General features: G+C 48.0%; 1 protein-coding gene and 1 non-coding gene across 2 annotated transcripts in view; both read right to left on the reverse strand.

The window, feature by feature from the left end:
* The window catches only part of DOCK9 (dedicator of cytokinesis 9), a 215,185-nt gene that overhangs the window by 77,463 nt on the left and 113,849 nt on the right, over positions 1-23,873 (reverse strand). The window contains exons 24-33 of the mRNA XM_045283765.1: positions 22,330-22,445; positions 22,027-22,096; positions 21,091-21,216; positions 20,485-20,556; positions 11,141-11,287; positions 10,703-10,786; positions 9,308-9,419; positions 4,681-4,859; positions 4,280-4,393; positions 1,166-1,286 (exon numbers count right to left, since the gene is read on the reverse strand). Of these exons, the coding sequence (XP_045139700.1) occupies positions 1,166-1,286; positions 4,280-4,393; positions 4,681-4,859; positions 9,308-9,419; positions 10,703-10,786; positions 11,141-11,287; positions 20,485-20,556; positions 21,091-21,216; positions 22,027-22,096; positions 22,330-22,445 (1,141 nt within the window). The remainder of the gene's footprint in view (positions 1-1,165; positions 1,287-4,279; positions 4,394-4,680; positions 4,860-9,307; positions 9,420-10,702; positions 10,787-11,140; positions 11,288-20,484; positions 20,557-21,090; positions 21,217-22,026; positions 22,097-22,329; positions 22,446-23,873) is intronic.
* Positions 19,251-19,414, reverse strand: LOC115873212. The gene has a single exon (XR_004048285.1). It is a non-coding gene; the product is annotated as a U1 spliceosomal RNA (small nuclear RNA).

Genomic DNA, 23,873 nt, shown 5'->3' on the forward strand with positions numbered 1-23,873 from the left:
CCAACACACACACACACCAGCTGGGGTCACGGACTCAAAGCGAAGGGTAATCCTTTGAAAGGATCGATGGCTCGAAAGAATTGTCCCTTTCACCTGCCCCCAGGAATTGGTCCCCTTCTTCATGGCTAGTCATCACGCAAGGCCATCAGGTTAACTCTGACTCACAGTGACGCCACAGGACAGGCCAGCCCGACCCTGTGGGTTTCTGAGGTGGTAAGTCTTTATGGGACACACAGCATAACATGAGAGGCAGCAGGTGGTTTCAAACTGCTGACCTTGTGGTTAGCAGCCCACCGTGAAAGCCACTACACCACCAGGGGCTAGCTAGGCCTGGCTGTTATTGTTCGGTGCTGACCAATCAACTTCGACTCACAGCGACCCCCGGTGACAGCAGAGAGTGGCCCCTCAGGGTTTGCTCGGCTGCAGGCTCAGTGAGACCCCAGGTCTTCCCCCCACAGAGCCGCTGGGGGCGGTGTGTGTCTGTGCGTGTGTGTTTGAAACTGCCAGCTTCTGTTTCTTACAGGAATGCTCACCAACGGCTGTTCCACCAGAGATCCTTCAAGGTATAAAAAGATGTGAGGCACTTACGATGATTCTGTAAAGATTTTTTTTGTACCCTAACTTTATAAAGGAGCTGGCACAGGGGATCAGCTCAGTTAGTCAGAATATTAATTCGTATATTTCTCAGGCAATCTTCTTGTGGAGAAACTAGTGTTTCCATTTTTATTTATGCCATCTGTTTCCTCCAAGGGGAAGCTCTTACATTATTTCAGATGGGGGAGGGGGTCTAGGAAAAGAGATGAAAAACAAAACCATTTCAGGGTTGGATTCCAACAACACATCATTCTCTCCTTCTGGAATCTCTCTCTGGTTCCGCCGAGATCACTAACCCCACAGACAGAGCCTCTCCCGTCCCCTCCCAGTGCCCTGCAAAGACCGGCCTTATGAACAGAGCACCTTGAACATGCAAATGACAAATCAACTTAACATGCGCCAGATGGAAAGCCAACTGCTGACCAAACACACCAGGAAGTGTCCTGGGGCTTGGAACCTCCTGATGTCCTTTTAAGTACAACAACAGAGAGTACAACAACAGAGAGAGAGAAGAGTATGAAAAACCCATTCCCGGTTAGTGACCTCCGTACAAAGGGGCACGCAGCATTACCGATGCCAGAGATAGCACCGAAGAGGTCTTTGTGCAGGTTGTTGTCCAACGTGTTGCTCGACTTCTGCGGTGTCACTAAGGGGTTCACAGCTGGCAAGTTAAGTGAGTCATCCTTCACAGTCTGTCAAAGGGGGAGAGAGAAGCCATAATCAACCACGATTCAAGAGCGTTCGGCAGCCGCTCTTGCTAGCACAAGACAGAACAACTTGGCACGTAAGAGTGCCTGAGTGGGAGAAGCCGCCACCTGGTCTGTGCGGGGAGGGCGGGTGAGGAGGGTGGGCTGGGGCCGGGCTGGGAGGGAAGCGGTCACAGGATATTGACAGTCTTGGTTCATGAAGCCACTGGTTTTCTTCCCTCGGCAGTTCCAGCATCTTCCCCTGTCTCGGAGCTACATTCTTTAGGCTATTTCAGTGTTTGTGTGTGTTCTCCCTGCAGAAAGAAGCCTCATCTTCTCTTTCTGACAGAGACACTGATCAGAGCCCCTTTCTCTTCAGAGCCCTCTTACATAAGCCGCAGGGAATTAGAACAGCAGCAAGGAACAATCTCTGCGAGTGTGACGCCCCTGGTCAGTCGCAAAGTCAAGTCCATTTGAAGTTAATATGTCAAAACAGAGATTACCCTGACTGGCTCATCTCCTGATGAGAAATACAACTTTCCTCTAGTTCCTAAAGGTTTGCTCCCCGCTCCCACTACCATGACTCGAATTCGATCTTGCAAGACTGGCTAGACCAGAGGAGGTACACTGGTACAGATAGGAACTGAAAATACAGGGAATCCAGGACGGATGAGCCCTATAGGACCAGTGGTGTGAGTGGCAAAACAGGGAGGGTAAAGGGAGAATGGGTAGGAAAGAGGGAACCGATTACATGGAACTGTGTGTGACCTCCTCCCTGGGGGACAGACAACCGAAAAGTGGATGAAGGGAGACGTCGGACAGGGCAAGATATGACAAAATACCCATTTATAAACTATCAAGGGCTCAGGAGGGAGGGGGGAGCGGGGAGGGAGGGGAAAAATGAGGACCTAATGTCGGGGGTTTAAATGGAGAGAAAATGTTTTGAGAAACGATGTACAAATGCGCTTTACACAATTGATGTGTGTATGGATTGGGATAACAGTTGTATGAGCCCCTAATAAAATGTTAAAAAAGAAAAAAAAAAAACAACAGAGATTATGACTTCATGGCGATTTTACTCGGGTGAAAGCCAAAGAAAGGCCTGTGCTCATCCCTCCTCCTCCATCCCTAGAACTGAAACAGCACAGTGGTTGCCTTACGCCTTGAATGACCAGTGCCAGCTAGCAAGGGTTTAGCAGCGTCTCCTGGCTAGGGTGACACTGACCATGCCGCGCAACTGCAGTTCCCTGGAAGCCCCGTCTGTGTCAGAGGAGAACCGCTCTGGGGGGCTTCCACTGGCCAGAGCCTAAGAAACAGGTTTCTTCCAAGGCACCTGGGGGTGAACTTGAACTCCAACTTTGTGGTTAGCAGCTGAGTGCTGTTTGCAGGGGCTCCAGGATAGGATTAAAACCCCAAACCTGGACTCACCACCATCAAGTGATTCTGACTCACAGTGACCCCACAGGACAGGAGGGAAGAACTCGTCCTGTGGGTTTCTGAGACTTTAACTCTTTATGGGAGCAGAAAGCCTTGACTTTCTCCAGCACGGTGACTGGTGTTTGCCAAGCGCTGACCACGCGGCTAGCAGCCGAGCATGTAAGCACTCCACCACCTGGGCTTCTAAGGGTAGCAATAGTGAGATGCATTTCATTTCAGGTACAGAGGAAGTTCATGTTCTTGGGAACCGCAGAGAACATTCTATAGATCTGGCCCACTACAATGTGGGCAACTTGACTTAGGAAATGTATTCAGCGGCTGAGAGTTGGGGTAAAAAATAAATAAGAGGGGGCTTCAAAATTTCCTGGGAAAATAGAATGAAAAGATAAGGGAATTTTCCCACAAACACTTAGAACCCCCTGATATTTAGCTGTTGGGAACAGGGCCCGAAGCATGCACAAACTAGCCACACTCGCAACATGTTAACAAAATGGCAAGACTAACCAGGGAACCAGCTCAAATCCCCGGAGAGTCCCGAACACACGGGGAAAGGAGATTGCTGACTAGTAACATCTCCAAATTAATGGCAGACGAGCCCCTCAAGGTCAAGGAAAGACGCTTTAGGAAAATCACAGACATGGCTTTTAGTTTTGTGAAACTTCTGTGAACTTAAAAATCATTTAAGCTTCATGATTAAAAAGCCTAATGCAATTCAAACGTGACAAAGAAATGGACAGGAATGACGTTTTGAAAAATAGCAAGAATCTTTTTCAAACTATAAAATAAATCAACATCATTCACTCACTCCCTGCCATTGAGTTGATTTCGACTCACCGTGACCCTGTAGGACAGGGCAGGGCTGCCTCTGTGGGTTTCTGAGAGCATACATCTTTACAGGGACAGAAAGTCTCATCTTTCTACCACAGTGGCTGCTGGTTTCAGCTGACCTTGTGGTCGGCAACCCACCTGTAACCCACGATGCTACCAGAGCTCCTTAACACGTGTCAAGGGCTGATTAAAACCCAAGTCCATTTCCAGAGAAAACGTTTAGAGATCATTCCTGAAGCCATCCTTCAGGTAACTGAAATTTCCAGTGCCATCTTTAAATGTTGGCACAACAACCTATCAATGAAGGTGGTCCATTCTTGGAGGGTGGGGCCCTCACGTCACCCACCTTGACCTCCCTAACACTCAGCTGGACTTGCTAATTTCACAGATGGAGGGAAAGGACAGCTCAGAGACGGCTTGGCTTGTTACCATCCAGCCTGGGACAAGCACTGAGTTCTCCCCAGGGGCAGCTCTTCCCAAGTACCCCTCGCCTCGGCCCGCGCCCACCCCCCCATACCCCCACCCCCAGGACAGTGCCGGGAGCTCACAAGACATCAGACCATTAGGGAACATGACACTTTGATCAAGAGTTCAAAACACTTTCCCCAGTGATTCCATCTGCGCCACGGGGGCAATGTATCAGGAGCCTTGCAGATTATGATGGTTTCACTAGCACACATAGAAAGGAGGGTGAGTGAGTGAGTGAGTGAGTGTGCGTGCTTACATACACTTACACTGCCGGGGTTCACAGGGAAGGGGCACACGTCCCTCACATTGATCCGCTGGACGTTTTCGATCAGTAGACCAAACAGAGGTAGGTAGAGAGTGGCTATCCTTGCTTGATGGCTCTGAAACAAAGGCACAGCCTGTAAGTTTCTCCCGAAACTGGGAGCATCTCACCTAACAGTGGGCCTGAGGTGCCACTGGCTGCCGCCTTCATTCGGATCCCTCTAATGAAGAAGGATGTTTGATTTTGTTTCTTAAATGGGGGGGAAGCCTAAGCACTGCACAGCCCTGTTATATTACCGAGGGATTCGTTTGGGGTCTTAGATTTAGTCACATTGTATTACATGTCTATATACATTATATCAAGGAGGTTTCTTACTCCACAGCACTTTCCCTTGGGGCCACTCACCCGTGAAGCGTATCTGTCATCGAAAGAGTGCTTGATGAGCAGGTTCTTGAGCACACTGATGGCAAGGAGGCGGACGTCCCGGAACTCCTGCAGGGCAGTGCCCACCTCCCGCAGCAGCAACCCCACCAAGAAGTGGTTTCTGCAGAACTCATCTGTCAGCGAGTAATCCAGCTGGAGGTCTGAAATGAGGGCAGAGGCTGCTTTCATGAGAGGAGGCAATGCGATTTGAATACAATAGAAGTCAAAGCTCCCTGGCCCTCTGCACGATTCCAAACCCGGATAGGCCAGCAGAGTTGGCTTCCAATATGAAAAGGTGGGCACCCAGAGAACGGCTCTGCTTCCAAGCCCGCCTCCCGCAAAGAGGAAAACCATCTGCAGACAAGCCACCGCACTGGCCTGCCTCCTGTATCCTTAGTATCATGTTAGGGAAGCATCTCAGCAGCAGCCCCTCTCTCCAAGGACAGCCCAAGTCACGTTACTAATGGAAATGGTTACGGACATCAAGTTCAAGAGGAAAGGTATTGTTCTAGTCAATAGGATTACAGACGAGTCATTTCTACACAACAAGCATGTAATTAGAGAAAGAATAAACACACACAGTCTAGTAACATGCTCTTTTAAGGCAGGAGTTAATTTACTGGTCATTACTGCTTATATCCCAAACTCACGGACATTAAGGTGATTCCGACTCATTGCGACCTTATAGGACAAGGTCGAACTGCCCTTGTGCGTTTCCGAGACTGCTACGTCTTTTTCCTATTAGAACAGCTGACCTTGAGGCTAGCAGGCCAATGGTTAACCCACCGCTACCTTAAAGTGTGTGCTTCAAAAAGTTGGTGGGAAAATTTCATGATCTCTTAATTCTATTTTCTCCAGAACATTCTGAAGGCCCCTCATGTCATCTAGTTATTCAGCTCCCACAGATTGAAGAACCCATTTAATGTTGTATTTCTAAAATATAGTCTTAAAACTACTGCCGCTCCAAAAGCAACTGAGAAAGCAATATAAACTACAACTATGGGCCAAGCACCCAACTCAACCAGCGAATCGTCAACAGAGCAAATGATAAACTGGAGAGCTCTTCTGGAGAAGAAGACAGAGGCTATCATTGATAACTATTCAGGACGAGTGTTGATTTATTTTTTTGGAGGCAGCTAACCACGATTCTAAAAGCTGAAACACACGTTTTCATGAAACTGTAGCTGAGAGGTGAATGGCTATCCTGAATCCATTACTGCAGAAAGTCTATACACTCTTTGGTTCATCCTTTGATGCTAATCCCCTATCAGGGAGTTACTTCTAAAGAGATCCAAAATACTGCTCCAAGTCATATCTACCCTTCTGCAGAGGCACATAAGAGAAAAGAGAAGTGGATAAGGGAGTAAGGAGAATGCTTACAATACAACATTATTCCTATCACTATGGAGTCCCCCCGTGGTACAAATGGCTAACACACTGAGCTACTAACCACAAGGTTGGAAGTTTAAGTCCACTGTGAGGTGCCTCATAAGAAAGTCCTGGTGACATACTCCAGAGAAATCGGCTACTGTGCACCCTAAGGAGTAGACTTGGGCTCTGATACACGTGGGGGCATCACGAGTCAGACTACTCCATGGTAACTGGATGGTCCCTATCAGCACTGAAAGGTAAATGATCAGCATGTAGCCCATACCCCGCTGCCTTGGGTAGCCTCTCTTGCTAGCAACTACTGTGCAGCGTCCCTACGAGCAGGGGGGATTTGTGGCCACCCCATACTTGAAGGGTTTTTTTCCTTCATGAAGGTCAATAGGGTAAGTAAATGGACCTTCCAGGTCACAGGGCAGAACAAACACATGTTCCTGGAGTCACCACTTGAGGGGAGGTGCACCCCAAGAGGTGGGAAGGGAAAGTGACAGCTCCCAATGACCAGTGGCCAGTAAAGCACTATGAGGTAAGGGGTGGGGTCAGACTCAGGGGTCCAGGATGGGCCTAAGGAGGCAGGGGGAAGAGCAGTGACTTTGAGGTGGGAGACTAGGGAGAAGGAGCCCAAGCCAGGGGGTCCCAAGGGAACGGCCATGAGGGAAAGGTGAGAGTCCACAGCAAGGTGGCTGTTAAGGGTGACGGTATCACCAGGAGGGCCTGTGTGAAGAGCCAGAAGGAAGCAGGAGTGTCTGAGCTGTGAGGAACTGTGGGGAGTCAAACTGAGAAGGAGGCTGGGGTCAGAGTCCAGGATCCTTCTAGAAGTCTGTGGCAGCTACATAATCTCCTGTCAACTTGAGTGAAGGGGTGGAGTCTAGCTGTCAATCAGGTCACGCCAATCATGCCTCTGTGTGGGTATGGCCTTCTCCTGAGGATTCTGGGAACTCCAGTCTTCCTCCTTGGAGGCAGGACACATACACTCTCTCTATACACTTCATATTCCTGTTGACAAGCCACATGGAGCTATGCTGATGGAGCCAGAGCCCTGGAGCCGGAGGAGCCACATGGAGACCATGCCAGTGCTGAGATACTTCCACCACCACTGTATCCCTAAGACCTTCCACCCCCAGGCCTGCGATCTTCCTGCATTCGACATTATTGCATGTGTTGTATGAGTCTGAAGAGGAATTTATAGACTGGTATCGGACAAAAAGGCTAATATCAGACTTATGGACTGGATCTGGACTGGGCTATTTTCTTAATATACAATTACTCTTTGATATAAAGCTCTCTCTTACATACATATGAGTGTCTATGAATTTGTTTCTCTAGTCAACCTGGACTAACAAAGTCTCACTGCTGCCATGGCCCGGGATGCTTTGCAAATTCACTCACCTGCCATAAACCTGGTTCAATCCATCCTTTACTTTCTACAGATTCTTCTTCCAAAGTCACCTTCTGTGATGGTTACGCAATTTCAAGTCAACTTGAAGATACATAAAAGTTTTGGAGGTGGAGTTCGCCCTGTCAATCAGGTCACAGCCTGATAGTGCCTCCTTGTGGGCGTGGTCTTCTCATAAGGAGGGCCCTGGGAACCCTCACTTCTCTCTCTGCTTTCACCTGCCTGCTGGCAGCCCACTCTGAGGCCTGATGCTTCCTTCCACTGCCGCTGAATCCACAACTCTGTCCCCACCAGCCTGCGCTGTCCCCGCATTCTGCATCATCACATGTGGCTGCACCAGTCTGAAGAGGTACCTGTGAACTAGGGTCAGACTTATGGACCGGGCTGGGATGTTTTCTCGATATATAATTACTACTTGATATAAAGCTCTTTCTTACACGTATGAGTGCCACTGGGTTTGTTTCTCTAGTCCACCTGACCTGACACACCTTCTCCATGAGAGCTTCCCTGGCAGCCCTACTTCAAATGTCAGCCCTTCACCCACTCCTTCCCAAACCCACTCACTTCCTTACTAGCTTTCTGTTTTTCTCCTTAGCACCTGTCCTTCTCCACATCTTTCCGTATGGGCCACAGGCAGGGCTTTTCACCTGGTTTGTCCATCCCGGAGGCTAGAGCAGTTCCTGATATACACACTGGGTGCTGGGCAGGGAGCTGTGAAATGCAGATTCATCACCCCTCCCCCGCCCTTCCCCTAACACACACACTCCTCACAAGGAGGGTCGATCTGCTTTGGGGGGGATAATAAATCTATGAACTCGTGTTTTTCTGCATTTTCCAGGCCACTGATTTAGGTGGCACTAATCATTTGGTGACACCTCCCACTCCTCTCCTTGAGCACAAATAACCTCAGGATCATTTGTATGTGCAGCCATACAACACGGCGTGACAGGCCTGAGAAACTGACTTGGTTCATTTTCTTTACTCAGAGGGGACAAGAAACCTCTCTGAGCTCACATGTTAGAAAGAGGAGACGGAACAGCTTAGAGGCTCAACAGGCACACACGAAAAGCCCATGAGAAAGCCGTGGTGCTGGAGATGGAGGTCACGGTAACCGGGCGGACAAGGGTGGTGCGGGGAAGGGGCAAGGGAGGTGATGAACCCTTTGTCTTTTCATTTGTTTCCTTCCCCTTTTAAAGAATCATCCCAGAGGACCCAGGGACCCAAGGGAAAACACCTACTATGTGCCTCCCAGGAATGGCACAGCAATGACTTAGCTACAGTGCAAACAGAAGTCGCTGGCTTATCATGAGTTTGCGCACCGAGCAGAGGACAGGGGAAAGGCCTACTGAAGAGCAGAGGCAAGCACTTCAGCAACTACTTGCATTCTGGGCACCGGAGGGGCAGGCAAGGCAGCCAGGTCGCACCCACACCTACCTACAGGGGTGTCATTTGACTCCATGGTTGGTGACAGAAATGCTAATTTACAAGAAGAAACAAAAACAAACAAACAAACGAACGAAAAGGCGGAACACATAAAAAATAAAGCCACAATAAGTAAAATGGATTTCTATTGTTTAAAACAAAGGGATTTCGCAATGAAGAAACAGTTAGATTAGCGTAATCTTCAGACCAATAAATTTGCTGCAAAGTTAAGTTCCCATTAATATTTTCATCGAAACCTTTTACAATGGAAGTTAAACAGGAAGCAGTTTGATTCATCGATAGAAGAGAAAATGTTCCTTGTGTTTGGGCCAATTCTCTTGCCTTATCAAATATAAATGGTTTTCTCTGGGAGCAGATGGAGATTCATATAAAGAAATAGGTTACCTTGATATCGTTGAATCCGACCTTTCCCAAATGGCATTGGTAGATTCAATGGAATATAATGTTCATGATTGCACACCACACGGAGAAATTCAAATTTGTATTCAAAAAGGGTCTGTAGGGGGAAAAATTTCGTCATCTATTAAGCCTCTCTTCTTCAGCACCCTAAAAAAAAATTCTACCAGAAATAAGTACTAAGCCCCATTGTTAGCTTACTGACCCTCTTAGAAAGGCACTCGCTAGGTCATTTTAGAGATTTCTGAATGGCTGGAGGAATTTGTTTGAAAGATGGGAGCACAGTTCATTAAACAATGGCTTTGTGGTCATTTATTATGTTCTTCCTGCTTCAAAAGATGATTTCAGACCATTTATCATTATAGACACAGCAGCAACACAAAAGAAACTGAGGCAAAAGTTAAACAACAACAACAAAAACAACCAAATGTGCCACCTTATCATTGGATCTCCCTTTTGATCCATTTTAAATTTGTTTTACTTTTTGCTACTTTCTTTTTGAGGTTTTTCTCTGTTTAACTTGCTGTTGTTGCCAGATTTTTTGGTTTGGTTTGGTTACGTTTCTCTGTACATGAAATCCAGCATGGGTCCACCTATAGAGGCAGTACTGGATTAGTAGTTTCTTGGGAGTATGGCAGGGGAGGTTTGGGGTGGGGAGAGAATTGGGAGGCAATAACAATGAGTACAAGGACGAAGAGAGTGTTCTAAAATCGATGACGGTAATGATTGTACAACTTCCCTTGATATGGCTGAGCTACTGCATTGTACAATGTGTGGATTCTGTGTCAATTAAACTGTTGAAAACAAAGAAGAGACCCAAGTGAAATTTGTCCCAGAGGAAAGTTCCCTGATGACTTCTCTTTATCTTGGTCAAGAAACTCTGATTCACAACAGCTATCCTTTAACTTCTGCCATTGAGACTCAGGTGTGGAGAAGAAGACAGATGTCAGAAGACAGGCTTACTTCTCACTTGGGATTCCTGTTCCTTAAGCTCACATTAAGGGGCTGCTGAGTGGGGAAGTGGTTGATCCCTAGGCCTCGACTACAAACCCAGAGGCGCCGCAGAAAGTGGATCCCAGCTCTCCTGTGACAACATAGGGTCTCCACCAGTCGGAATCGACCCCAGGGAAAACTGGCTACATGAGTTCATACCAGTGCAGATGTGAATTCTAATATAAAGAGCCTCCCAAAGGTTCGTGGGAAATGCAACGAAGAGAGGGTGGAATCGTTCCCAGAACCTGTTGGAGCCCTGTCGCACTTCAAGGGTCAGGGGAGTGAGTTGTGCCCCTGGGGTGAATGGATCTGCTCCTGTGAACTGGGAGACTGGGGGCTTCCGGAGGCCAGTGAGAGGGAGGAAAGGCAGCGTGCAGAAGTCCATATTACCTTTGGGTCCCCGGGAGCAAAGCAGCTGATGTAGTTGTTGATCTGTTTAAATACAAAGCCCCTGTCCATGAAGGTGAAACATCTCTGTGGAGGGAAAAACCCACAAAGGTCAGTCCTGTATTTCTGGACAGTTGGGTGCAAGCTAGTGTTATTAACAACTTTATCCTTTAGCACAGTGGTTCTCAACCTCCCTAGTGCCGCCACCCTTTCATACAGTTCCTCCTGTTGTGGTGACCCCCAGAACCATAACATTATTTTTGTTGCTACTTCATAACTGCAATTTTGCTGTTATGAATCAAGCAACCCCTGTGAAAAGGTCATTTGACCCCCAAAGGGGTAGCGGCACAGGCTGAGAACCGCAGCTTTAGCAGGAAAGCACAGGGTCAGCATGGACTGCACCCCTACTGCCCACGAGGCATCATCGGGGGTGGGACGCACCTTGATGAAGCCAGCAAGGCTGTGGTTGGCATTTTTCGATGCCTCCGGGTTGTCGCGGAACTTCTGAGTGATGTGGGGCATCAGCATAGTGACGACCGTTTCCACCGCGTGATGATAGGATGCAGGGAACCTCTGGTTGCGCAATACCTACAAAGAATTCACAGTACACAGCTATTCTTTTGGGAACTGTAGCCCTTGAGAAACACAAGGCTCACCCCTCTATACAGTTTTAAAAAAAACAGAGCATTCTGATTTAATTTTGGTCTAAAATGAGTATTCTCTCTTCTGTCTTCAAACACACACACACCAGTTCACAGAGCTGATTCCGATTTACATGGTCGCCATGTGTGTCGGAGTAGACGTGGGCTCCAGAGGGTTTTCAGTGAGCAGTTTTTCAGAAGCTGACCACCAGACCTTTCTTCTGAGGTGCCTCTGGGTGGACTCGACTTCCAATCTTTTGTTTAGTAGCTGAGCATGTTAACTGGGTGCATCACGCAGGGAATACTCAAAGTACCATCCAAGACAAAAAGCCCAAGTCCCTGCCATCCAGTCAATTCTCACTCACAGTGACCCTTGAAAGGGTTTCCCAGGTTGTAAATCTTCACAGGAGCAGACAGTCTCATCTTTCTCCTGCGGAGCAGCTGATGGGTTCTGAACCACTAACCTTGCAGCTAGCAGTCCAATGCTTACAAGGTATTATCCAACCAAACTCTCTGCCACTGAGCCAATACTGACGCATAATGACCCAATAGGATGGAGTAGAATTGATCCTGTCTGTTCTCAAGACTGTAACTCTCTATGGGAGTGGAGAACCTCATCTCTCACCTGAGGAACAGTTGGTAGTTTTGAACTTCTGACCTTATGGACTGAAGCTCAATTCGTAACCACTGTTCCAACAGGACTCCTTTCCAAGGTATTTTAAACATACTCAAATACTTGAAATAAATTCTATGGATTCTACCCGGAGCTCTCAAAAGTCATTGTGCCTCTAAACCCAAAGTCATTGTGTCTCTAAACCCAGTGTCAATGGGAACTCTAAACCCAAAGTCAGTGGGAACTCTAAACCCAGAGTCAATGGGAACTCTAAACCCAAAGTCAATGGGAACCTTAAACCCAAAGTCAATGGGAACTATAAAACCAAAGTCACTGTGCCTCTAAACCCAAAGTCATTGTGCCTCTAAACCCAAAGTCATTGTGCCTCTAAACCCAAAGTAACTGTGCCTCTAAACCCAAAGTCATTGTGCCTCTAAACCCAAAGTGACTGTGCCTCTAAACCCAAAGTCATTGTGCCTCTAAACCCAGTCAATGGGAACTCTAAATCCAAAGTCATTGTGCCTCTAAACCCAGTAATTGTGCCTCTAAACCCAAAGTCAATGGGAACTTTAAACCCAAAGTCATTGTGCCTCTAAACCCAAAGTGACTGTGCCTCTAAACCCAAAGTCAATGGGAACTTTAAACTCAAAGTCAATGGGAACTCTAAACCCAAAGTCAATGGGAACTCTAAACCCTAAGTCACTGGGAACTTTAAACCCAAAGTAAATGGGAACTCTAAACCCAAACCAAACCCACTGCCATGGAATCAATTCTGACTCATAATGACCCTATTAAACAGAGCAAAACTGCCCCCGTAATGTTTTCACGACTGTAAATCTTGGTGGGAGTGGACATGGGGTAGGGAAAGAGGAACACACACACACACACACACACACACACAGTTTTATTAGTGCTTCATCCACATCATAAAATTCAATCATATTAAGAAGAGTTGTACAATTGTCCCCAATTCAATTCTAGAACTTTTTTTCTTCCTTGTAATCATTGTTATTCATGTAATTACTTTTTTTCTAACTGTGGCAAAAATATGCAAAACATTCTCCAATTCCACAACTTCTATATGTGTAATTCAGTGCTACTGATTATAATCTTCATGTTATACAACTATTATTGATATCCCTTTCCAAATTATTCAATTGACATAAACTCAATGCCCCCCCAGAACTTGTATTTTTATTGAATACCTGGTCATTTTGATGCTTGGGACCCCCAAATGTCTCTTTGGACAACATGGTCTCAGCTCCCTCACTCTCTCTCTCTACACCCCCTACCCCTTCCATTTCTCCTTCTATCCTACTGTGGGACCACAAGAATGCGGTCTCTGGTCTCCCCCCAACAAGGAGGGTCAGGCCTCCGAAATCCACCACTGACTGGTCCCACAGCCACACCTGGCTCAGGCCGCGCTCAAAGGGAGGATGGTGAGGCTGCGCTGTTGCTGGGCAACGTGGGACTTCTCCGACAGCTGATTTTGCTCAAGGACTTCCCAATGGCCTTGCTGAACCCTTTGGCACAGGCTGCAGTCTCCCACATGCCTTTCCTTCCCCTCCGGCCAGATCTGCCCCATAGTCTGAAGGCTCCCTCGAACTCTCATTTCCCGAAAATCTCACTATCTGGCCCCATCTGCTGACTCCCACAATCCTTTTCCCCAGAGGAAAGTTGAAGCCTATGGTTTCCGAGGACCGGTGCTTACAAATCTCGTTTGCTACTTTTGTCTGCTCTGGTTGTTGAGTTTGATTTCCCTCGTCCAAGCCTCTCACCTGACAACTAGAAATTTCCATCTCTTTCTGCTGCTGTGCCTCGGGCTACAACTGCTGGTCTTCTCCCAATATCTGTCTCCTGGTAGTGGAATCTCAACTTTGCAACTACGCGACTACACCCAGAAAAAAGACCCATTTACCAGCACTACTGCAGCATGGTGTGCCCACATGACTAAACCCGGCCAATGGGATCGTAATGATTTATGCAACTTCTGGGTTTTACTTGGAAATGGAAAAGATGTCTCCCCTCTCCCTCCTTCCCTTCCGACTGGCGATAATGCGGATGTGGTGGTGGACGCACAGTGGTCAGGGGTAAGGGCGAAAGGAGTTTGGGCTGCTGTTAATATTGCAAAGAAGAGCTCCCCTACGAGCTTTTGAACTTTCACATGAGAGGAAATAACTTTATTTATTGTTTAAGGCACTGTTATTTCTTCCATAGCAACTAAACTGATAGCCTAGTACCCCACCCCACCCCCAAATACAAGCTAGCCCAAACATAACGTACCAGATTCCATCTTCCTAAAAAGCCAACTCCTCTATCCCCTCTCAAGGGCTCTATCGGTCCTATGCAATCAGAGTTAACATCTAGGTGGCTGTTCCCCAAAATAGGACGTTTCATGTTCTATTTCTTAAAAAAAAAATCTTAGGTTTACTATCATTTACATATAGTAAAATCTATCCCCTTAAAGAGTTTAGTTTCTAAGTTCTACATATGTGTACAGTTGTATAGTTACGCCCCAAATCAAGACAGTCATTTTTATCACCCCCAAATCACTCTGAGCCACTTAATTCCTTTGTCCTAGCCCTGACCCCTAGGAGCCCAGCTGGTGTAGGGTCTCACCAGGCTGCTAACTGCAAGGCCAGGAGTTCAAAACCACTACCTATGCAGAGGGAGAAAGACAGGCTTTCAACTCCCATAGAGGAAAAGACTCCCCAAATGAAATCCAGTCTCAGAAGCCCACAGGGCCCTTCTACCCTGTCCTGTAGAGTCACCAGAAGCTGGCACCGACTTGATGGCAGCGAGTTGAGTCCTGACCCCTGGCAATGGCCGTTCTACTTCTGTGGTTTCTCTTTGTGCAGAATTTATATAACTGGACTCGAGTAGTCTGTAGTCCTTTGTGCCTACTTTTTCTTCCTTTTTACTAAAAAGAGCCCTGATGGTGTAGTGGGATAAAGGTTGGGCTGCTGACCAGAAGGTCAGTGGTCCAAACCCACCAGCTGCTCCCTGGGAGAAGGATGAGATTGTCTGTTCCCATAGGGATTTACAAAGCCCTGAGATCCCTCCCCAAACAGGAGAGCTAGAGTTGAACCGGACTCCACAGCAGTAGGTTTCTGTTGTTGTTTTGGTCTTTTACGAAACACAGTGCTTTGAGAGTCATCCAAGTTGTCGCATGAATCAAAGCCTTTGTCCCCTTTCATCACTGATATCTATCTCGTTGCATGGACAGACCATAACGGATTGATTCATTCTACTTGGTGGACCTCCGTGTTGTTCTCTATTTGCGGCTATTATGGGAAAAGTTGCTACGAACAGTTGCACGAACATCTTTGTACAGACACGGGATTTCCTATCTCTTCAGTAAATACCTAGAAGTAGACCTGCTGGCTCGTGGCTTAGCTGTCCCATTCTTTCCCCACGCTCTTTGCTCTCACCCTTGTTGCCACTGCGGCTCTCACAGTGCTACACCTCCACCAGTGTCTGTCTGGATCTGACCTCATGTGCCTGTAGTCTGTTTAACACATATTTCAGAGGGACAGTCCAGTAGCCTGCTGCACAGGTTGCTGATGGGAGGTGCATGGGACACTGCACTACCCTAAGCTCAGAGGGGAGGCAGGCTTATGCTCGCGTCACTCCTGCTGAAGGCCCTCCTCTGCCTCTTTGGCATCTCCACCACGGCAAGTCCGCTGCCTGGCTCTCAACACCACTGTCTTCTCGCCTTTGCTGCCGAGCTAGTTTTATTTTTCACGCCTCTGTCTACCCAACCTGAGCGCAGCCACAGCATCCCTTACCTCACCAACAACCGCCTCCTCTGCCCAATGCCTGTCTCCTCCCTGATGTCCTGGCATCCTCCAATGGCCAGACAAGGCTCCACCTGTAGCTCCACATCACTCTCTTGTCAATCTCGAAGCGGAGACGCACACCTTCCCATGCCTGTCTCTAACTGGCTATCTGCCGAGTATTTATTTTTCCTCCAGTAGCTATGTCAGGTTCAGCCGTGAGGGTTCCCACGCTGTCTGCATTCCTGCTCAGTGTTCAGGAAGCAGCTGCTCCGGCCGCTCGGTCACCTAGGCATGGGCATTCTGCTTTCTCACAATCCAGATAAGTAACGCTCAGTTCTGGGGAAGTCCCAACCATTCACGTAGAACACAAACCATAGCATCCTTCTTCTCCTGGTCAAAATGAAAGCTCCTTCTTTGTGCAGCGAAGCCGGGAAATGGTTGAATGGTAAGCGAGCACACAGACTCCAGGGTATACACTCATCTTCCCCCACACCTGGTTTTCCAGCTTCCTTTCTCAAAGGACGTCTGTGGAACGCCCGTGGTTTGCTTGGTTCAGTGTGGGAGGAAAGAAAATGCAAAGCCAGTCTGTTGACATTACGGTTCCTAACTGTAAGTGGCAGAAAAGAACTACCTGAGGAGTGCTGACGACAATGACGGGGTGGGGGGGAGGGACTCCCGTGAAGTCTGTGTTCTGTGTTCCTCAAAAGCCACCTGTAAATTGCAAGCGCAGGCCACCTATGAAACACTCAACTCAGGCATAGCCAGACCCAATCAATCCGGACTCGCTAGGTCCATCTGTGGTAATAAGGAGGCTACTTCTTTCAGGTGCTAGTCAGGAGAAGGGCTCTGCTTCATCCCTTTCTCGCAGGAAATGTAGCTGAGGGTGGTTTGATGGCCATGGATGGCCACCTCCACCTTCACTAGGCAGGCTCCACACTGGGCACTTTTATCCGGCCGTGCAAACAGGCCAGCTGGAGTCAACACGGCGCGTGGCTGCGGCGTGGAAGACTTCAGCCCAGTAGACCACTAGGCCCCAAATAGCCACTGATACCAGACGCCCTCGGGAGGGTCACTGTCAGCAAAGTTGGAAACCACATCTGTTTGGTTTTTTTCCCCCATGAAACTCTGGCTCAGCTGTTCCTAGAAGACTAGCGTGGAGCTTCTCAAGGATGCAACTGAAAAGCTCACCAATGGGACGGGGAGGCGAGAGTCACGGCCACAGGAATAAGTGATGGAGGCACAGGGATAAACTAGTTCTCTCCAGCCTCCAAATAGACAGAAAGCAAACACAACTCTGGGGCGGGTTTTGGAGCATTTGATCAAAGTTTTAATAATCATTTATAGATTGTTATCCTATCTGTAAGAGCCTCCAATACAAGGATTTAAATTTGAAAAATATTAAATTTTAATAATCACGAATGGTATAGATTGGTGAATATGAATTTATCCCCTAAATTCAAAACACAAGAATAAGGGTCAGACATATGAAGCTCTACAACACACACATACAAACAACTCATTTGAACACATCAAGTTTATTACTCTTAAGAAAGGAGGCAAATGGAATGAGGGCTCCAAGAGGAAGCTTTAGAAATGTTTCCAGATCGTTCATAGGGGACTTAGGGAGAAGCAGTGTGGTGCCTGTAAAGCCATCTCAGAACTCTTGATTCATCCCAGAGAGGGGGCCACTCCGACAGTGAGCATGTAAAGCTCCCCAAAGCTCTATGCTTTTTGGGTTTTTTTAATCTCTCTTTAAAGTAAATAGTTCATGTTCTCCTTTTGGATGCCTGCATTTGTTTTGAGGCACAGCTGGGCCACAATTTAAAAGTAAACTGCCTCTAAAAACTCTTGGCATATTGTTGTAGCACCAGATATAATTAACTTATGGAAAAGGTTGTGCGTGGTAGCATTTTAGCAGTTTGTGTAATGTTCCAAAGACAGTCTATTACCCCTGAGCAAAAGGGAGATTCTAAGGCTGGAAATGGCAGAACACCTGGGCTAGGTTAACTAGGTACTAGTCCTTGGGTCTGCTAAACTGTGTGACAGGTCACTTCCTGTCTCTCCACACCTGCACAATAGGATGGTGCTGGGCCAGCAGACACCTTCCAGGTGCTCCCTGCCCTCCCTAACACTCTGTGGCTCCAGGTGGCATCTCAAAGAGAATCATGCAATTCAATGTCTTTAGGAATTTGTTTACCCCATACTTGGACACTAGACTCTGACTCTATTTCTTGTGTGTTCAGAATGGTCAATGACCTCTCTAGACCACCTCCCATGTGGCCAGAGGAGGGACTGTGCCCTAAGAGCTCTCTGAGTCGCTGGGTCCCAAGCTTTCTGCCCCACACCCAGATCTCTTCTCTCCCCAGAGTGCTCACTCTCCTTCAGGTGGCCAGGGAGTTGTTCTTTACACCCCCTCTTCCAGGCAGTCCTCTTTGATCCCTCTCTGAGCCTGGAGCACCTCGGGCTTACCCAGCACCTGGCACCCGGGAGGGGCAATCAGTCTTTTCTGAACTTGTAAACTACATTTAAAAATATAACAAAGCCACCAATGTGACTTCTCTCTGAAGTCATTCAGTTAGGTACCAGACCACAAAAAAAAAAAAAAAAAAAAAATCCACTGGGGCTTGGAGCCTATCCTGTATCTGAAAACATCTCTCTCTCTCTCTAGCTCCATGCTGCCAAGTAGACAATCTGCTCGACTGTTCCTTGGCAGGGCGTTCTGGCATGATTTAGAAGGTGTGCTTCTCTGTGGAAGGCAGGGCCCACTTCCACCTGGCAAGTCTGGACATTAATATCAGAAATATTAAACTGGGTTTAAAAGGTTGTGTGTTTGTTTAAAAAGGAAACCACCTGGCCAGGCATCAGCACCGGTCTATTAGTGAAAGTACGGTTGTAGCTTCTGAACCACCAATCTTCCACCTGGCAAATCCTGACAATCTGAGGTTTCTTCAGAGTCCAGCTCTCTTGCCCCGGAGCGCTCCCCTCAGTCCTGCCCCTTTCTCTGACCCTGCAGACCCAAACCCCAGCGCTCCTCAAGATAGGGTGAGCCCCATGCCCAGCAGTGCATACAGGCTCCTCCCACCCTCCCCCTGCACTCCCCAAGACCCTGGGTCTGAACAACAGTAATAATGCAACCACTCACGCAAAAGGACAACTCTGGAGCACTGCAGGTCGCAGAAGGTACTTCTAAGTCATCGAACGAAAGAAGTACAGGAGCAGCGATGCCTAACGCATTTGAATTTGATAGAAAATTTGCCAATGTTTTAGCCTCAGGCAGCCAGAAAGAGGTCAGTCACCCCTCAGCAGGCACTAGCCTGGTGAGACCAGTCATCGCTCTGATGAGTGAGACCAGCAGGGACCAGGCAATTTCTGACACTGACCAGACCACAAAACCAGACTCCATTTCAAGGAGTTGCTGGAGGAAAGGAAATCTCAAAAAGATGGAGTTATCGATCTCAGAGTCCGGCCATTGGTTACAGAGCACAAGACATTTGGGCCTGATACTCTGTTGTTTTTTTAAGGGGAGAGCGCGAACACAGTCCCCCACTACCACAAATTATGCAGTCGAGTTTCCCACATTTGGGGAAATCGCAGGGGTCAGCACATCCGGAGTGCAATGGATACGCCTCGCCCTGGGAAAACCACCTTCATGATCATGGTATCTCCCCTGCCAGGTAAGTATGGGCCTGATACTCTTATCCACGTCTCAGGGTACCAATGGCTACAATGGTTGGGATAGATGTTATAAGCACTGGGTTACTGGAGCCCCGGTTACGTAGGGCTCATGCTGGGCTGCTAACCACCAGGTCAGCAGTTCAAAGCCACCAGCCACTCTGCGGGAGAAAGATGAGGTTTTCCCATCAAGTTTTACAGTCTCGGGAACCCACCGGGGCAGTTGTGTTCTGTCCTGCAGGGTCGCTAAGCGTCAGAACTGACTGCATGGCAGTGACTACGGTTTAGATTTGGAAGTACATTTTAAAGAACTACTTCAACCCCCATTCCCATTTCACTCCACCTGAACTCTACTAAGTCAGGACAAGGAGCCGTGGTGGCACAATGGTTAAGCGCTCGAGTGCTGCCTGAAAAGCCAGTGGTTGGAGGCCACTGTCCGACCTCCAGGGGAAAGACTTCTTGGAAAGATGCCAGTCCAGGAAACACGAAGGGGCAGTTTTGCTCTGCCACCTGAGGCAGGCTGCTTGCTCGGAGCCAGAGAGGACTCGCCAGCATGCAGTAACAAAGTAAAAGGAACAGAGCTGCTTGCTTTCTACGAATTCAGTAGTGTAGGGGCTCGAGAACGTGGGCTTGGGAACCATTCCTGTTCTCATTCGCTGTGTGACCTTGGTCAGGCTGCTCCAGCCCTCAGACCTCGGCTTCCTTGTTGCTGGAATGAGAGGTAAGAGGGGTACTTCCCTCCTAGGGTTGTTAGAATGCTAAGAGGACGTAGGACTTGCAGACGCATTAGAGGGTTTGCGGTGGTGCCAGTGCCGGGCACTCAACAATGAGCTGAAAGGTTGGCCGCTGGAGCCTACAGAGAGAGGTACTTCAAAGCCAGGCCTGGCCACTTGTTTCAGAGACACCCTGCGCGATTTCTACTCCGCACACAAGGAGTACCGAGAGTGGGGGTCAACGTGAATGACCACAGAGTACTGAGAACCACGTGGGGTGGGGCCAGAGGACGCCTTCATGCTGCCTCTTGAACCCCACGAAGGAGCCTGTCCCTTGCCACCCAAACCTGGATGGGGAGTAACATACCTTCACTTTGGAGTTCTCTATCAAATGCTGAGCCATGGATTTTATCAAGACATCAAAGAAAAACCAGGAATACTGAAAGAAGGGAAAAACGGGCACCATGAGAAAAAACAACCAATAAGAAGGCAAGAGGTGGATTCTCTTAGGCTGGCAGTGCTACCAGCATGAAACAAGTGTGGCCGTAAAAGCTGTGGAACCTTACAGCAAATGATCAGCACACCACGTGGGGCCTGGCAGATACTCTGTTGTCACAGGTTGAACAGAAAACTAATTCCACCCCTGTAGAAAACCGAGCCCTGCTCAAGCTGACACGAGGCTGTGCTACGTAAAACCACCGTACACCTGGCGACACCTGTCCTGTACCCCTTTGCTCCAGTAGGTTTTCATTCAAATATAATGACTTTCTATTAACATTGGGACTGCAGTGGTACTTTGCAACTCCTATCTCAAGATCCATATTGCAAATGGGGCTGGAGAACAACCTTGCCTCCCCTTTTTGAGAGATGGTGACTGCCTTTTGGTCAATTAGTGAACAGGTCAGTCTGTGAAGTCTGAATTTTCTTTCACCAATCCCAACCATGCAGAGCCACGCTGGCCTGGACAACATACCTTAAGGAGTTTGTTGCTGGTGAGGAAATCGGCAGAAGGCTTGAGAATGATGGTCATGGATTTGGTCAGTTCTTCATGCACCGTCTTATATTCAGAGGTAACATATGGCTCAGCCTTGTATGCATACTTTAAAGCCAAGAGAGAGATCTTTTAGTGCTCTAGGTCTCAGGGTTGGGCTGAAAGTTCTAGAGGCTCCAAGGAATGGAGAGCAGGGGCAAGGTCAAATGTCATGGGGAGGGGAGGTGGAAACGGAAGGCAGGAAGATGAGCGTCATATGACGGAAGTATGTGTGTGTGTGTGGGGGGGCGGAGTCTGTGATGTTCTCACGGAATCTACCAAAATAGGTGAGTCATCCAGCCCGGCAACTCCATCTCTTGCAAAGATTCCAAAGACTACGACACTCAATAATGGATACCCGGAAGGGTCCACAGTTTACTTTAAATGAACACACAAATTTGTTATAATTCACAAAGTTGTTGAAACCTTCTTAGAGTTTGTGTGACATTTTCAAATAGTAAGGGCCACCAAGTGTGTTGGATGTTGGATGCTGTATATCAAAAAGAACTTAGGCTATTTATCCGAATGACATCTCTTCCTGTTCTACATGCTCATCAGCTTTGCATGCAGCCAGAGGTAACATTCCTATCTGGGGACCATCAGTTTTTCTAGGCATTTTCCATGAGAAGCACACAGCTAGATATCCCAGGGGCCTGGACAAGAGCAACATAAAAATTCCTCTTTTAATTTCAACGCGAGTAGGATGCCATTATTTTCCAAAGTACAGTTGAGAGGGTAAAGTTCAATACTAGCTCTGAGGTATAGAAGAGAAAGCCTAGGTATTAAGTTTCAAGTAACACCCCCAAATACCAAGACTAAGCTCCTGGAAGAACGGTAGGTGCCAGAGATGTCAGGAATCGGACAGCGTCTCCTACATACCTTCACATACGACCTCAAGTGGCTCTCCAGTCCTTCCTCATGGCATTGGGCAACCACGTGAATAATGACCCTACACACCACAGGGATGAGCAAAGGCATGAATAATCATGTGAAAATGGAAACGTTTCATTACTGTCACAGGAGCAGCAGAACCACGGCCATGCTCTCGGCACCACAGGAAACAGAGCCAGGGCCTGTCTGTGGGGTTGCAAGAGCACGCACCAGCCTCTCAGCAAGGAAGGGCTGGGTTCCCGAGCTGGACAGAGTGAGAGAGAAGCAGCACATCCTGTCTGCCGGCCTTACCGCGTCACATTGACGGCGACGTCCTCCTGGGTGGCCCTGGTGAGGACTCGGAACAGCTGGTTTAAGATGGTGGGCAGGAAGGCAATCATCACATGGCCCTCCATGGCGTGAAGACTCTGCAGACACGGAACGGCAAAGTCCTAGTTTAAAAATGACCCCGTCCACAGTAACGCCCACCGTCCACTCAGTTCCAAAGACAGATGGGAAAAACGTCATCTAGCAGGAATGAAAGTCGACAGCAGGAAGAATAATGCCAAAGATGTCCAAATCCTAATCTCCTACACTGTGGCTAGGACATACAAATCAAGGAGAATTACGTTGCTAATTAGCAGACCTTACACGGGGGTTATGCTGAATTATCTGGGGAGGACCCGATGCAATCATCCAACCACCACCCTCAGAGGCCGGGGAAGTCGGCTCCCACTCATGGTGACCCCACAAGTGTCCGACTAGATTTCTGCTGCCGAGAGTCTTCACTGGTTGATTTTTGCAGGGTAGAAGGCTAGGCCTTTTCTGAACACACCTTTTGGGTAGACTTGAGCCACTGGAGCTTTCAGTTAGCCGCACATGCGTATCTGCTTGTACCATCCAGGGCCTGAATCATAAGGGTTCTTACAATGGACAGATGGAGGCAGAAGAGAAGTCGGAGTGAGATGGGACTTAAGCAGAATGGTTAAAGAGATGTCACACTGCTGGCTTTGAAGACAGAGGGAGGGAGCCGTGAACCAAGAAATGCAGCAAACTCTAGATGCAGGAAGAGGAAGTGCAGTCTCCCCTAAACCCTCCAGGAAGGAACAGACTCCGTCAGTTGCAGTCCCGTAAGGCATGAGGAGCAGTTCTGACCTAGTCACTGCATGGCGATGAATTCACCTCGTCTCAGTCACCAGGTCTCTGGTGCTTTCTTATATTCTCAATAGAAAACAAACACGAAGGCTCTTCACGTCGGATAGCCCTTTTTTAGGGTGGCCTGGTAAAGTAGGAACTGAAATATCCATTCCATCTCCCTGGCTCAAAGCAGGCACACCTCTATCCCATTTCTAAATGTTCTATCCCCCATGACTATAGTGTCCATTGAGCTAGTCTCCTTTTCCAAAATATTCCCCACAATCACATTCTGGATAAACCACCCAAGACAACCCATAGCTACCTCACTCTCACTGCTCAGTGACTCTGTGCACACCTAGGATTGTGTTAATTACCCGTGTAGCATGCACTCACCAAGGTTAGAGTACCTTTGACAACAAAGTTCCGAAGAGCAGGGCCTGAAGTCACCCCTTCCCATGTGTTTGTTACCAGACACTGGCCCAGTGGGCATGCAACGTGAAGTGAATGGTTTCACGTGCACAGAACAGAGTGTGTTCGGAGGTCTACTCTGAGAAAAATGCACACGGGGATAGAATGAAGGCAAGTCCACAGGGATGCTAATGATGCACTCACAACCAGCTACGAGCGTCCTTAGAGAGGCTTCCAAGGGGTAAGAATCATACCTGCAACCAAATAGAAAACCCAACCTACCCCAAACACACTAGAAGTGATTACTGTTT

This window comes from Echinops telfairi, unplaced genomic scaffold, assembly GCF_000313985.2.
Source record: "Echinops telfairi isolate 266 unplaced genomic scaffold, ASM31398v2 ScPeMD7_7467;HRSCAF=8505_0, whole genome shotgun sequence".
Taxonomy (NCBI): Eukaryota; Metazoa; Chordata; class Mammalia; order Afrosoricida; family Tenrecidae; genus Echinops; species Echinops telfairi.